Genomic DNA, 15,873 nt, shown 5'->3' on the forward strand with positions numbered 1-15,873 from the left:
CAGCAGGCTCTGGAACTTCCAGTGGTCATCCTGACTGGTGCCAAGGAAGAGTGCAATCAGGGTTCCCAACCCCCTGCTTGTATGCCTTACTAACCAGGAGGGGTGGTCACACCAGTGCCTAGCAACCCCCTGAGAGGCTCAGTAGAGTCTAAAAACCTACTTTTTCTCCTTTTGTTTTTTGTTAGACTGAAGACCGCAGGTTTTACACCTCCACCATCTGCTGGAGACAGAATTAATGAGAGACTGCAGGTGGCACCTCAAGTTAAGAGACAGTGTCAGTAAAACTCTCTGTCTCCATCTGCTGGAGGGGAGACAAAACCCAGGAGTCTGGACTGATCTGGATACGTAGAGGGAAGAACAGAATTAAAGATGTATATCCTGGAGGGAAAGGTGATAGAGAGACATTTAAATACTTCCAAAGAATAAATGCACAGGAGGAGGACCTCTTTCAAAAGACAAGAGGCTCTAGAATGAGGGGTCCTAGGAGGAGGGTGAAAAGGAATAGGTTCTGGAGTACACTAAGAAAATAGTTCTTTACAGAAAGGATGGTAGGCACTTGGAAAGAGGATCCTATCTGAATTTAAGAGAACATGAGACAAGCACAGGTCATCTCTGAGAGGAAAGGAAGGTAAAGCTGTATAGGAGATGTGGATGGTCGGCTTGAGTGGGACGTATGGTCTTTATCTGCCATCATGTTCTATTTTTTGGGCACTATAGTTGCTCTTGGTAGCCAGTTAGACATTTATACTTTTAGCAAAACAAAGAACCATGCTTGGCTAGATAAATCCAATGGATTTAAAAAACTTAATCCAGATTCTCATGACATAAACTTGTTCTACTTCAATTAGTCTAGCAACTTAGAGAAAGCATACCACCTTCTGTTCTCCTACTTTCTCTTTTCATGTTTATATTCTCCAACACCACAAATGTTAGTGATACGGTGATGAGTACCAGAATATATTTTTTATCATTGCTGCTCACTATCGATGAAGAGCAACACTATAGCTGTCTCTTAAAAGCAGAGGAAGTACAACAGCATGCCATTATTTCTATGTTCATTTACACAATACAAGACCAAATTAAATTAGTTTGGAAATTGATTGTGAGGAGCTATATATAGCAATAACTTGCTAAAGTTTTTTTTAAGCAGAATATACATGTATTTCCATTATGTACAATTTTGACATATGCCAAGTGTCTAAATTTACAGAACTGATACTCATTTCTGAAGTACAGTACTTAAGAGCAAAATATGACAATGACAGTATACACATACAATACAGCTGCATAATTTTCTAGAAAATTAATCTTCAAGGTCTAAGTTCTTCATTGATGACCCTCTTAGTGCTTGCTCCTTGTTCTCATTTCTCTGTATTTAAAAACAAAGATTTGTTACCCAAAAAGATTAAGAGCAATTCTCTTATCTGGAAAGTTTTTCCAGTCAGATAACATTTTTCAGAGAGATACATAAAACTGCTAAGTAGCTCTGTACACTGTATTTTGAAAAGTATTAATTTCTACCTTGAAAAAGGTACTGAAAAATCAAATTGTTTTCTTGCTTCCAGCTGATAAAGGAAAATTGGTTCTTACCTACTAATTTTCATTTCTGTAGTACCACAGATCAGTCCAGATTCCTAGGTTTTGCCTCCCTGCCAGCAGATGAAGACAGAGGGGCGGATTTTAAAACGAGCGCGAATAGCTTACTTTTGTTTGCGCTCCAGGCGCAAACAAAAGTACGCTGGATTTTAGTAGATACGCGCGGAGCCGCGCGTATCCGCTAAAATCCTGGATCGGCGCGCGCAAGGCGAAATCGGAGCGGCCTCGGAGGGAACTTTCCTTTGCCCTCCCCTCACCTTCCCCTCCCTTACCTAACCCACCCGCCCGGCCCTGTCTAAACCCCCTCCTTACCTTTGTCGGGGGATTTACGCCTCCCGGAGGGAGGCGTAAATCCCCGCGCGTCAGCGGGCCTCCTGCGCGCCGGGACGCGACCTGGGGGCGGGTCCGGAGGGCGCGGCCACGCCCCCGGGCCGCCCCGGGCCGTAGCCACGCCTCCGGGCCCGCCCCCGGAACGCTCCCGACACGCCCCGAAAACGCCGCGCGGTTCGGGCCCGCCCCCGACACGCCCCCCGACACGCCCCCTCCGAAAACCCCGGGACTTACGCGAGTCCCGGGGCTCTGCGCGCGCCGGGAGGCCTATGTAAAATAGGCTTCCCGGCGCGCAGGGCCCTGCTCGCGTAAATCTGCCCGGTTTTGGGCAGATTTACGCAAGCAGGGCTCTGAAAATCCGCCCCAGAGAGTTTTACTGACACTGCTACTTAACCACCTGCAGTTCCTCAGTATTAAGCTAAAGCCAAGCAAATCTCAAAATTTCCATATTTCTCCAAAAATTATCAAAATGTCCAAAATTTTCAAAACTCTCAAAATATGAAAATATCCTTTGCTACAAAAAAACCACCAAACAAACCAGAATGAGCAGATGACTCTCCCCCTCGATAGAATGGGTGGGTTCTGGACTGATCTGTGGTACTACAGGAACAAAAATTAGCAGGTTAGAACCAATTTTCCTTTCCCTGTACATACCCAGATCAGTCTAGACTTCTGGGATGTACCAAAGCTCCCTAGTCAGGCTAGGACCTAGAGAGTCCTGCTCACAAAACACTTTCGCCAAAGGATGGGGAACTCATATCTCCCACATCTAGATGATAGTGCCTTGCAAAAGTATGTAGTGACTTCCAAGTTGCTGCCCTGCAAATCTCCTGTGGAGAAACAAGCTGAGCTTCTGCCCATGAGGCCGCCTGAGAATGCATAGAATGAGCTTGCAATCCCTCTGGAACCAGATGACCACGAATAATGTAAGTGGAACCAACAGCCTCCGTAAGCCAATGAGCAATAGTAGCCTTAGAAACTTTGAAGCCTCTCTTCAGACCGCTCCACAGAACAAAGAGGTGATCGGACCTCCTGAAGTCATTCATTACCTTGAGATACCTCAACAACGAGGATAGCTCTTTGCACATCTAACAACTGGAGCTCCCTCGCATGAGGAGCGGATGCATCTACCATAGGAAAAGTTGGAAGCGTCACTGTTTGATTCACATGAATTGCCGATACCACTTTCGGCAAAAAAAAGGTACTGTCCTCAATGAGACCCCCAAATTTGAAATCTGAAGGAATGGGTCATGACAAGACAGAGCCTGCAACTCAGAAATCCTCCTAGCCAAACATATGGCCACCAGAAAAACAACCTGTTACGCGGGCCAGTTGCACTAAGTGCCAGCCGGCCCCACTCGACAATGCCCCTGGGACATCTGTAGGCTCCCTCATTGCGGCTCGGAATCCCCACCGATGTTCCCTGCTGCTCACAGGCAGCACCGGCCTCACTATTCCTCCCAGAGTGCTGTGACTGGGACATCCTCTCCCTGGCAGCCTCCGGTCAATTTCCTAGGCACACGTACCTCTTATCCCCTTAAAAGGCCAGCAGCGGGAAAATGGCCATAACCTGTTTTGATGACGTTAGCCCTGGAGCCTATTGAACCCCAGGCCCTGCATCCACCAGATGCCTCAACCATAGGTTGAACTCCAAAGGAGCTGCTGGTTGCCATGTTCCTGACTCCGTGCTCCTCTCCTCCTCCTTGGATTGTCTTCTGGCTTCTGACCCTTCGGATTCCGCTTGTCTGCCACCTGCCCTGACCTCTGGACTGCCGCTTGGACTTTGTTTGCCGTCTGCCCTGATCCTCGGAACATTGCCCGGATTCTCCTGGATCGCCGCTTGCCCTGATCATGGACTACCTGACCCTGTCTTCTCCTCTCGTTGTGCGATTCCTCTCCACCGGACACCCGCACCTAAGTCCAGTCAGTCCTGGCCCCCCAAGGGCTCAACCTGCGGGGAACGAGGGCTGGTAGTGGTAAAAGTCCAGTTGGGTCTCCGCTCTGACCAGTTCCACCTGATGACAATGAGGGCCTACAGGGGGTACCCCTTGCAGGTAGTGCCAACTTCGTGTCAGCCTAAGTGTCCACTCCATAACAGTTTGCTGAGGCCATGGACCTGGCTGATCTCTCCGGACTCCAAGTCATCCCTGGAATGGCGCAAAAGATTCAACAGCAACAGCAGTGCTTGGAGATAGTGGCGGCCAGCATGAAGCAGATTAGCGCCCGACCTTGATGCCCTATCCACTTCAGCAAGCCAACTGTACCCTACAATTCTGGCCCCGGTGGGGGCAGTCACACTGATCCACCTTCTGGTAGCACCCCGGTACGCGGGGGATCGTGGGGATCCCAAACTTTGTCGGGGATTCCTGAATCAATGCCTAATGCACTTTTCTTTGCAACCTGCACAGTTCCCCACTAGCATGGTGAAAACCACCTTTATCATCTTGCTTCTAGATGGAAAGACATTGGACTGGATGTCTCCACTTTGGGAGCAAGGGGATCCTCTGCTCCAGGATATTCAGTTGTTCCTGCAAGCCTTCAAGCTGGCCACACTGGGCTCTGACCCACTACATCTTCACCAGGGCTCATGACCTTTATTCAAGTATGACATTGAATTCTGCACCCTGGCCTCAGAGTTGAACTGGCTGGAGGACAGCCTCCGCAGTATTTTCCTTGAAGGCCTGTCGCCTCATATAAAGGATGAGCTAGCAGCAAGGGAGTTGCCTGAGTCTCTGGACGACCTGATCAACATGGAAGGATGGATCGATAGACATCTCCAGCAGCAGGCCCAGTAGTTACAGGTTCCTCGCTGGCAGGTACCCCATGGCTCTGGCCTTCCGCCTACACCTGGGGTTGCCACAGGACATGAGGAACCCATGTAGCTAGACCGGTCCCATATCTCAGCAAGGAGAAGCTTTGCCGCCGGAGTCTTGGCCTCTGTTTTTTCTGTGCCAAGAGGGGACATCTGATGGATCACTGTCCCCAAAAGCCAGGAAACAGACCAGCCTAGGTGCCAGAGGGGACATACTCCTAGGCTGTACTAACACAGCCCCCCAGCTGACGCGTCCAGTGTCCATTATGGAGGGTGGCTGAGAGTTTTGTGCCTTGGTGAAGGAGCTGCAGTTGCCCATAAATGCCTGGGAACGGCCACTGTATATTTCCTCCATCTTTGGAGAACCCTTGCCGGGGCAGATCGGGTTTACGACTGTTAGAATCTGCTATGCTGATGGGAGGAGCAAGCAGATAGTAGTTAGTGATGACTCCTAAGGAAGGAGGAGTTAGCAATCTGTTATGAACTAGCTCCTGGAGAGAGAGGAGATTAGCAATCTGTTATGCTTCGGCTCCCGTGGTAGGAGGAGATAACAATCTGTTATGCACTACTCCTCGAGAAGGGAGGAGTTAACAAACTGTTACCAGCGGAGTACTTGGAGAGGGCATTCAGCTTGTAGAGGAATGTAGATAGGTGGATCCTTGGGCCGATGGCAGATGACTGCGCCCCCAGAAGGATATCCTGAGAGGGACTAGGCTAGGCTTGGGTATGGAGACAGACACATATAGTTCTTTTATTAGACAGGTTAGGAGGACCACCAGAGGTGGCAGTAGTGAGCTGTTGTGCCTAGCAGGGCTGAAGTCCCTCAGGAACTGGAACAACGATCCCAGGGTTGCTGAACTGTAGAGAAACTATAGATAGTGAATAGACAGGGTATGCTGTGTTCATAGCCAGAACTAGATGACAAAACTCACATAAGGTCTTGAGAAAGCTCAGTAGCTGGAAAGGGTTAGGCTCTCGAGGAGCGAGTACCTGGTCCCAGAGAAAGCTCTGAGAGAGCGATGGTAACTCACAAATGTCTGTATCTGCGATAACTTCCAGGCAGTAAAGAATCTTCAGAGTATTCAGGAACATGGGCCCTCGAGGAGAGAGTACCGGTTCCTATCTGCAATCTGAAATAAAGAAAAGAGAGCGAGGCCCCCGAGGAGCGGGTACCCCTGGTAAGTCCAAGGAGGCAGAGTAGCTTGGATGAATCCTTATCCGAATCCGTATCCGTTCCTTGCTAACTCAATTTGTTAGCGAATACTGAGACCTTTTATATTGGAAGCGGATGACGTCATTCCAGGGGGACGCCCCTGAAGTTCGTGCCCTTGCTGGTATATCAATTGGAGCGCACGCGCCCTACATCAGGCAACATGGCGGAGCCACAGTGTCATGCCAATCTGGGGACGCTGGAGGGAGACGGCAAGAAGATGCCGCGGCAGCTAACAGTCCATCAGACCCGGAGGGAGTTGCCACAGAGGTAAAGAGAGCGGAGTGAGGGCGTTGAGCAGAGACGGTCACAACAACGACCAACCCCCTATGTCTTCGCACAAGCTTTCTGCATGAGGAACAGATTACATTTTACATTCTAGAAAGGGCTATGCACCTCATTGTCCTGGGGCTCCCTGGCTCCAGTTACATTCACCCCAGTTTGCCTGGGATCCTTCCAGCTCACCAGTTGGAGACCTCACTACTTCCTGGACTGCCTCAGACGGGTCCAGCCCGCAACCACCATTCCTCTGGCTATCACCCCCCTGGACCTCCCACCGCAGTACTGAGACTTCGCGGATGTTTGTTCCAAGAGCCAGCGGAGATTTTACCGGAACATTGGCACTTTGACTGTGCCATCAACCTTCTTCCAGGAGCCATTGCCCCACGGGGCAGGGTGCACCCTCTTTCTCCTCTGGAATCCTCAGCAATGTCACAGTACATCCAGAAGAACCTCACCTAGGGCTTTATTCAACCTTCTGCCTTGCCGGCAGTGGCAGAAGTTTTCTTCATGGCCAAGAAGGATGGGACCTTACACCCCTGCATAGATTACTGTGGCTTAAACACTATCACGAAGAAAGTCAGATATCCCCTGCCACTTATCTGTGAGCTTTTGGATTGGCTCAGAAATGCCAAAGGTCTTCTCGAAGCTGGACCTGTGTGGAACCTACAACCTCATCCGTATCCAGCCAGGAGATGAGTGGAAGACTGCTTTCAACACCCAGGACGGCCATTATGAGTATCTTGTGATGCTGTTCAGTCTGTGTAATGCTCTCGCAGTGTTCCAGCACATGATGAACGAGATCTTCTGCAACCTCCTATACATCTCAGTGGTAGTATAATTGGACGACATCCTTGTATTTTCCCAAGACAACCAGACCCATCGTCAGCATGTGTCTGGATGTCTTGCAACGCCTCTGTGAACACCAGCTATATGCCAAACTTGAAAAGTCTCATTCGAGCAAGAAAGTTTACCCTTTTTAGGGTACCAGCCAGGGCTTCCAGATGCATCTGAAGAAAGTGCATAGGATCCAGGAATGGGCTCAACCTTCAACCTGCCGAGGACTCCAGACGTTCCTGGGTTTTGCAAACTTTTATCGCCAGTTCATTCTGCACTATTCCCAAGTCGTGGCCCTGCTGACTGTGCTCACATGGAAGGGGCCGATACCAGGAATTGACCGCTGAAGGCAGTCTCTACCTTCACTGACCTCAAGCAAGCTTTCCTGCGGGAGCCCTGCCTTCCACACCCGGTCCTGGAAGGCCCTTTGTCCTGAGGTTGACTCCTCCTCGTAGGCATAGGAGCTGTGCTAAGTCAAGCAACCGACTCTGAAGCTCTTTGTCCCTGTTCATTCTTCTCTTGTAAATTCTCTTCAGCAGAATGGAACTATGGTATCGGGGACAAAGAACTGCTCGCCATAAAGCTAGCTCTCGAGGAGTGGTGATACTGGCTAGAAGGGGCGCGTCACCACATCAAGATTTTCACGGATCACAATAACCTGGAGTACTGCTACCATGCCCAATGCCTCAATGCACTACAGACCCGGTGGTCACTCTTTTTTGCCTATTTTGATTTTGAGCTATGCTACCGCCCGGCTGGGAAGAACATTCAGGCTGACGCTATGTCCCGCTCTTTTGAGGCTGAAGAAACCCTCCAGCATACATCACTGAGCCTGCTAGGGTCCTCCTGGCCACTTTCCTGACAGTGCCTTCTGGGAAAATTGTAGTCCCCACATGACTTTGACAGAGGGTCCTTGAGTGGACTCATGATTCTTGCGTGGCGGGACATCCAAGTCAGCTCCGTACCTTGAACCTACTCAAGTGGTACTACTGGTGGCCTCATATGGGGCCCGATGTCAAGGCCTATGTGGAATCCTGTCCCACCTGTGCCCAACACAAGCCGGCGGTGAGAAGACCATGGGGGCTGTTACAGTTGTTGCCAGCCTCCAAGCAACCTTGGACTCATCTGTCCACCAATTTTATGGCGGACATTCCAATTTCTAATGGCTGTAGTATCATCTGGGTGGTAACAGACAGAATCTTGAAGATGGCCCACTTCATGGCACTCCCGGGGCTCCCCTCCACACCAGAACTAGCCCGCCTCTTCACCTCCCATATCTTACAATTGTATCGTCTTTCTCACCACATAGTCTCAGACCGAGGGGTACAGTTTACAGCAAGATACTGGCATTCAATCTGCAAAAATTTAACATCCACCTGGGGTTCACCAGTGCATACCACCCTCAAGCTAATGGACAAGTAGAGAACCAATCACTCTATCAAGACCTTCTTAAGAGCCTTCGTCAATGCCCGTCAAGATAACTGGGCAGAATTCTCACATAATTCGCATACTAACACAGCCACTGTGTCCTCTCCCTTTTTGTTGGTTTATGGAAGACAACCAGCACCACTGCTTCCCCTACCTCTCTCAGTTGCTTCCCCAGCTGCTGTTGCATCAGAGGTGGACCCTTGGGCCGAGGTGGGGTTGACGCAACCTGTAGGTGAGGAACAACGAGTCCCCACCGTCGGCAGGTGGAGTGGGCTGAAAGTAGAGGCTACTGGAGCTTCACGTATACCAGCCCTCATTCCCCGCGGTTGAGACTTTGGGTGCAGTGGTCGGCAGGACTTAGGTAGGCCTCGAGGTTGGTTAGCAAGAGAGGTTGGTTCAGCCCAGAGACAGCAGACGATAGGTGGTGTAGTCCTACCCGGGACTGGGTACGGTACTGGAACCCAGGTGCCAATAGAACGGAGATTAGCTGGGGGTGGTCGAGCAAAGGTAGGCCAAAGCCTAATAAGTCCACGTCCAGGGAGTAGGCTAGGAGAGGCATCAATGACAGGCTTGGATCAGGGCCAGTGGCAAAGCGGAGATCGTGGCAAGCAATGCTGATCACAGAGAAGTCAATAGCGTAGTCAGGCATAGCAGAGGTCTGGGTCTGGAGATAGGCTGAAACGTAGTCAAGCAAAGCAAAGTCGATATCCGTAGAATCAGTCCAAACAGACAGGGCAGGAACTAAGAAGACAGGAACAATGAAGATCAGGAACGAAGAGTAGAGAGGATTCTCTAGCAGCAACGAGTACTCGAGTAGCGAGGAGACCTGTTGCAAAGGCAATGCTATGGAGTGAGGCCTGAGCTTAAATATACTGAAGAGTTTGATATCATCATCCGGGGCCGTGGCCAGGTTCCCGCCACAGGCCCTTCATAAGGATCAGTGATGTGCCCGCGCACGCCTAGGGAGGGGAACGGTGCGGGTAGTGGCGTCTCTCCGGGGACCACACAGAGAGGCCCGACAAGCAATGGCATCTTGACCTGCAACACTGGGGACCATGGCAGAGCCGAAGGCACCGGGGGCGGCTCGAGGTTGGAGCCAGCAAGGAGGAACCAGGAGCTGGAGTCTGTAAGAAGGTAAGGACGCCATGGGTCTGCTGCAGACGGCATGCATAACAGCTGCCCAGTTAACGACCACTGAACTATACGACTCTGGCAGCAGACTGAAAGCTTAATCCTGAAGATGGGTCTCCATGCGAAGAGGATGACAGACCAACTCAGACGACGAGCCCCCCAGTTCAAACCAGGGGAAAAAGTCTGGCTGAGCATACATCACATCCACCTCAGAGTCCCCTCCATGAGGCTTGCACCGTGCTACATCGGTCCCTTCCCTGTCACCCGACAGGTCGGTCCGGTATGCTATCAGTTGCGGCTACCGGCATCCCTACAGATCCACAATGTGTTCCACTTCTCCCTGTTTAAACCCTTCATTCTCTTGTGGCCATCCCGCAAAGTGCCTGAACCCTCGAAGATTTTGGCAGAAGCAGATCAGATCTTCCAAGTCAAAGGGATTCTAGATGTCCGAAGATTGGGACGTTAGGAATGCCTCATCTCATGGCAAGGCTTTGGGCCTTGCCATGAGATGAGGCAGAACAGGGCAGAACCAAGAGCAGAGCAGTAGCCCGGGAGGCACAAGAATTAGTTCTTTGGGCAGAGCAGCACCTGGAGTAATAGCAAAATCCCACATAGCTGGGGTCGAAAATATTCAGCTGATTGAGTCGAACGGTGCTAGATCTGGGCGAGTGGGAGGTGTCAGAGTCTGCAATGCATCTCATTCGCAAGCAGTGGGGCTCCCCCATGTGGACAATGGCAACTTGTCCGAATGCCAAGGCCTTTCAATTTTTCAGTCAGAGATGAGAGCACGGGGCTGAGGGCATCGATGCTCTGGTACTGCCTTGGCCATGGGGGATTCTACTTTATGCCTTTCCTCCCTGGCCGCTCATGGGCAAGGTGTGTCACATAGAAAAGCATCAGGGAGAAGTGGTCTTGGTGGCACTGGAATGGCCGCAGTATCCATGGTTCGCGGACCTGGTCAACTTGGCTGTGGCCAGGCCGATTCACTTTGGTCATCTGGCAGGTCTTCTTCAGCAGGGACCCATATTTCAGACCAGGCTGCTCACTTTTTGTCTTGTGGCATGGCTTTTGAGGGGCGGAGTTTGAGACGTAGCAGTTATCCAGAAGAAGTCATTACTATGTTGCTGCAGGTGGAGAAAGTCTATTAATATTTCCTAAGTACAAGTCCTGGTGTGTTCGCTCTCTCAGATCTTCAGTCCCTGACATTTTGTCTTTTCTGCAATAAGGTTTCACCAAAGGCTTGTCTCTCAGCTCGCTTAAAGTTCAGGTGGCAGCCCTGGGTTGTCTTTGTGGCAAGATAGATGGTTCCTCTATTTCTGCACATCCAGATGTTGTTCGTTCCTTAGGGGGTCAAAGAATTTGTGTCCTCCGCTTCAACGGGTTTGTCCATCCTGGAATCTTAATCTTGTCCTCAGAGGTTTCTGTGAGGCTCCTTTTGAACCACTCTATAGGGTGATGCTGAAGAACTTGACTCTTAAGGTTGTGTTGCTGAGGCATCTGATGGATGCAGGGCCTGGGGTTAAATAGGCCCCAGGGCTGATGTTATCAAAACGGGCCATGGCCATTTTAAGGGGAGAAGAGGTGCGTGTGCCTAGGAAGCTGACTGGAGGCTGCGGTGGAGAGTACATCCCTGTCGTGGGGCTGGCACTGCCCACAAATGGCAGGGAATATCGGCAGGGATTCCCTGCTGCAACGAGGGAACCTACAGACGTCCTGGGGGCATTGGTGAGTGGGAGTGGCTGTCGCTTAGTGCAGCAGGCCCACGTAACAGTACCCCCCCCCCCCCCCTTTTTAAGCCCCCTTCCTGAAGGTTTGAGTTTCTGTGGATGGGCGGCATGGAATTGTTTAAGCAATCCTTTGTCCAATATATTGGAGGCGGGTTCCCACGTGTTCTTCTCAGGCCCAAAGCCTTGCCATGAGATGAGGCATTCCTAACATCCCAATCTTCGGACATCTAGAATCTCTTTGACTTGGAAGATCTGATCTGCTTCTGCCAAAATCTTCGAGGGTTCAGGCACTTTGAGGGATGGCCACAAGAGAATGAAGGGTTTAAACAAGGAGAAGTGGAACACATTGTGGATCTGTAGGGACGACCTTAGGGTTTCCATCCGGAAATGTGGAACCTTGAGTGCTGCATTTACTTTCTTTAAATCTAGAATTGGCTGGAAAGTCCCCTCCTTTTTTGGGACCACAAAGTAAATGGAATATCTTCCCCTGTGAACCTCTTCACAGGGAACCAGAATCACTGCCCCCAGGCATCACAGATGGTCCAGCATCTCTTGAACCACTACTTGTTTGTCCAAGGAGCTGCATGGGGAAACTAGAAACAAATTGCGGATGGGATAAGCAAATTCTAAAGTGTAGCCATTCTTTACCATGCTGAGTACCCACTGGTCTTGAGTAATTCTGGGCCACTCCTTATATAACTGTGTCAGGTGACCTCCTATAAGTGGACCACCCTTGCCTCATTTGAGGACTTAACTCCAGATGCACTCCCCCTGATGGCACCTCAGAATGGCCTTCGGGCACCCTGAAAGGATTGACTCCAGGACTGTCCCCGAAGAGAAAACTGCCTTTGGGGGCCTGGTAAGGTTCTTGGTGGATGAGTCCTCCTATCTACCTGAAAACGGAAACGCACCTGAAAAAACCTCTTGCCCTTAGGCTTATCCTCCGGCAACCTGAAGACCTTATTATCCCCAAGCAACTGCATTAACTGTTCAAGGTCTTCACCAAATAAGAGTTGACCCTTGAAAGGCAGCGAGCCTAACTATGCCTTGAAGGAGATGTCCGCTGCCCAGTTACACAGCCAGAGCAACCTTTTGGTGGAAACCGCAGATGCCATAATCCGAGACGAGGTCTGAACCAAATCATACAGAGCATCCGCTCTGTAAGCAACTGCCGCCTCAACCTACTCAGCCCTGTCTGCCGCCTCAACCTACTCAGCCCTGTCTGCCTCCTCGCCTGACTTCGGCAGGCTTTCTTGCATCTGAGGCACCCAGTGGAGACAAGAAAGTTGCATAAGACTAGTACAAATAGCAGCACACAAACCTAGGGCTGAGACCTCAAAAATCCTTGAGGTGCACACCAATTTACGATTCTGAACATTCTTCAATGCCCTACCACAGGGATAGTTATCCTCTTAGTAACTGCTGAAACCGCAGCATCGACTTTAGGGAGAGCAAAAAGTTCCAACACCTGTTCAGACAATGGATATAGCTTCGCCATGGCCCTTCCCACTTTTAACCCAGAGTTTGGAGCTCTCCATTCTGCTTCCACCAGCTTCTTTACCGATATGATATGGGAAATTTGTCAGGGGACCTCGCATCCCATTCAGGACCAGATCCATCCCTCCAAATCAGAGTCCTCCTGTGGGATTTTAACCCCTAGAAACTGAAAAGCCAGAGGCAGCAAGGCACCAAGCTCTTCCTTTCTAAAAAGGCATACTACCTTCGGGTCAGCCCCTTCGGGAACCTGGACTACCGGATCATCCCCTTGACCCGCACCTCCAGCCACCGAATGTACCAGAACATCCTGGTCAAGAGCCTTCCCTTATCCCATGGGAGCCTTGCCAGACTCATCGGACTCATCCCCCCTGGGCCAGAACCCAAGTGGGGACCCAGCAACCTCTGGACAGGGGAAACCTGATTTCTCCCAGAACTATCCTGTTTTGGGCCAACCGTATACCCCTCCATTGGCTGGGCCAGCAGGGACCACAAATCCCTAGCCGCTAAAGCTGCCTGCTGCTTGGTCAGGTAAACATCATGCAGCAGCAGCACAAAGACTGTTGAGAATAGCCTTAATGCTCCAGACCCCACAGGAAAGGAGCCAGAGACAGCATGGGGCTCCCTTTCTCCTTAGTCCCCCTGATAGCACCTGGAGACAAGCAAGGGGAGAATCCCCCTCCCCTGACAGTGCAGGAACAGCCAAAAGTGAATCCAAGATAGCTACCGTCCCTGCGCCGTCGGGGGAAGGAGATGCTCAAAACGGAAGCAAAGGACTTCTGATGCTGTTTTGCAGCTTTAGGGAAATTGGACAAGCCCTCCCCACCCTCTGAACATCGGACGCATAGCCCAAGCCGACTAAGCCACGACTGCTTCAAGCCGCATCTGCAGCATGCAGAGCCACAGCCCATCGTGAACAGGGAGAAGCTGCCTAAAACACAAGCAGGAGAAAATAAACCTACTTCAGCCGCCAAACACTGAGGAGGAAGCCGCCTGCACAGCAGAGCCGTGCTACTGCCTTCAGATCTTTTTATAATTCATCTTTTTTTTCTTTTCAAATTGTCTGAGAGAAAAAGTCTACAAAAAAGAATAGTCTGCCTCAGACCAAAAGCATACCTAAAGCCTACAGCCGCTTGAGCGGCCTTGTGAAGGGAAGGGATCTGGACCACCAGATTTACACCCCACGAGCACACGGGCCGAGAACACATAAGGGTCACCAACCCCGACTCGCCTGCCTCAACTGGATAGGGAAGAACCCACCAGGATTAAAAAAACTCCTGGGAGGAAGGCCCAAAAAGAAAAAAATTGCCCAGACTGCAGAACTGCGGGTTTTGCACCCATCTACCATCTGCTGAAGTCAGAGAAATACTGAGGAACTACAGGTGGCACACGTGGTTAAGTAGCAGTGTCAGTAAAACATTCTCTCCATCTGCTGGCAGGGAGGCAAAACCCAGGAGTCTGGACTGATCTGGGTACGTACAGGGAAATGGGGTTTCCCATTTTCATTAATATTTATTTTGAAAGGTTTGAAACCCATAAGTTTCTTCTCTTTTTCTGGTGGTTCAGAGCCTTAGGTTCACAGACTTAAAAAAAAAAAAAATTCCCTAGAACTGAAAACCTTCACACACCAATCAATCAAGAAAGCAGCTGTATCCTGGGCCTACAAATAAAGCTATCTATACAGATGCTACTTTCTTCACTGAATTTTGTTTTTAATTATTCATACTAACAAAGTAACATAATAAATGAAAGCAGAATAAGACTAAGTGGTCCATCTAGTTATTCCTGTTCCCACAGCAAGGTTACATCCCATCATAATGATATGACCATTTTTTGAATATTGCCCCCTTATCCAAGCCAGTTTTTGGTTTCTTCCTTATTAATTCTCTATCATCCTGGATAGATGAGTATAGAAAATACCATACTTCATCCAATATCCAGCTCCCACCCTTCTATGTCTCTACTAATCTTTGTAATAATCTAAACAGCTACTTATATAGAGTATACTTACCATTTCAGCTAATATGTACTGTTCTAAGACATGTATACAAAACATTCAATTTTCATTGATGACTGAAAATACAAACCATTGGAAGGAATAGGAGAAAGTAATAAATCATGGACAGGACAAAATAATTAGTGCCAGAACGTACAAAGTAAAAGCAAGTTTGCTTACCATAAACAGTGTTTCCATAGCTAGCAGGATGAACCAGTCATGCTGTCTGGGACGTCCCTCTGGGAGGCCTCGAGGGCAGAGCTTTTTCATAGCTATTAGAGTTTTGCCTATGCGGCTGCGCGCGTCTTCCCGTGTGGTTCAGCGCACTCTGCCTCCTCAGTTTGTAATATAGCATAGGAGAATTTTGAATGCAAATCTCCCCACCCCTCTTCTCCATCTCAGGCTGTCCAGAGAGGAAGGTGGGTATGCATGGCTAATTCATCCTGCTATCTACGGAAACCCTATTTACAGTAAGCAAACTTGCTTTTTTCTGATAGCAGGGCTGAATTAGACATGCTGTCTGGGAGCCCCTAACTCCCAGGTTGTGCCTTGCTTGACACATGGGCACCTGCTCGTACTACAGGATCCACACTGCGAGCACAACCCATCTTACCATGGACAGTCGTGGGAGGTTTTGGTGTGTGAAGTCAGTCAACACCGCCATTCCCAGCGCTGCGTATGTTGACATCTGCTGGTCCAGACAGTAATGGGCAGTGAAGGTGTGCAATGATGACCAGGTGGCAGCCTTGCAGATGTCCACTAGCGGCACATTGCGTAGGTGAGCGATTGATATAGCTACCTCTGACTTGATGTGCTTTAACTCTGGTCGGGAGCAAGTGGGAGCGCTTGGAGTAGCAAAATTGGATGCACTGTGAAATCCAGCTGGCGATGGTGCATTTTGCCACTGGCAGACCTGTTGCATTCCGGTTGAAGGAAACAAACAGTTGTAAAGCTCTGTGATCCCCCTGGGTCCTACGTTTGTAGTAGGCTAGCGCCCTCTTTCAGTCCAGGGTATGCAACAGGTGTCGCCTGC

General features: G+C 49.9%; 1 protein-coding gene across 1 annotated transcript in view; it reads right to left on the reverse strand.

Annotated features, from left to right (window-relative positions):
- Nucleotides 1-1,088: 1,088 nt before the first annotated feature.
- Nucleotides 1,089-15,873, reverse strand: part of TERB1 (telomere repeat binding bouquet formation protein 1) — a 643,822-nt gene continuing 629,037 nt past the window's right edge. The window contains exon 23 of the mRNA XM_029608198.1: nt 1,089-1,369. Within this exon, the coding sequence (XP_029464058.1) occupies nt 1,304-1,369 (66 nt within the window). The 3' untranslated portion in view covers nt 1,089-1,303. The remainder of the gene's footprint in view (nt 1,370-15,873) is intronic.

Source organism: Rhinatrema bivittatum, chromosome 7 (assembly GCF_901001135.1).
Source record: "Rhinatrema bivittatum chromosome 7, aRhiBiv1.1, whole genome shotgun sequence".
In the NCBI taxonomy this organism is placed as follows: Eukaryota; Metazoa; Chordata; class Amphibia; order Gymnophiona; family Rhinatrematidae; genus Rhinatrema; species Rhinatrema bivittatum.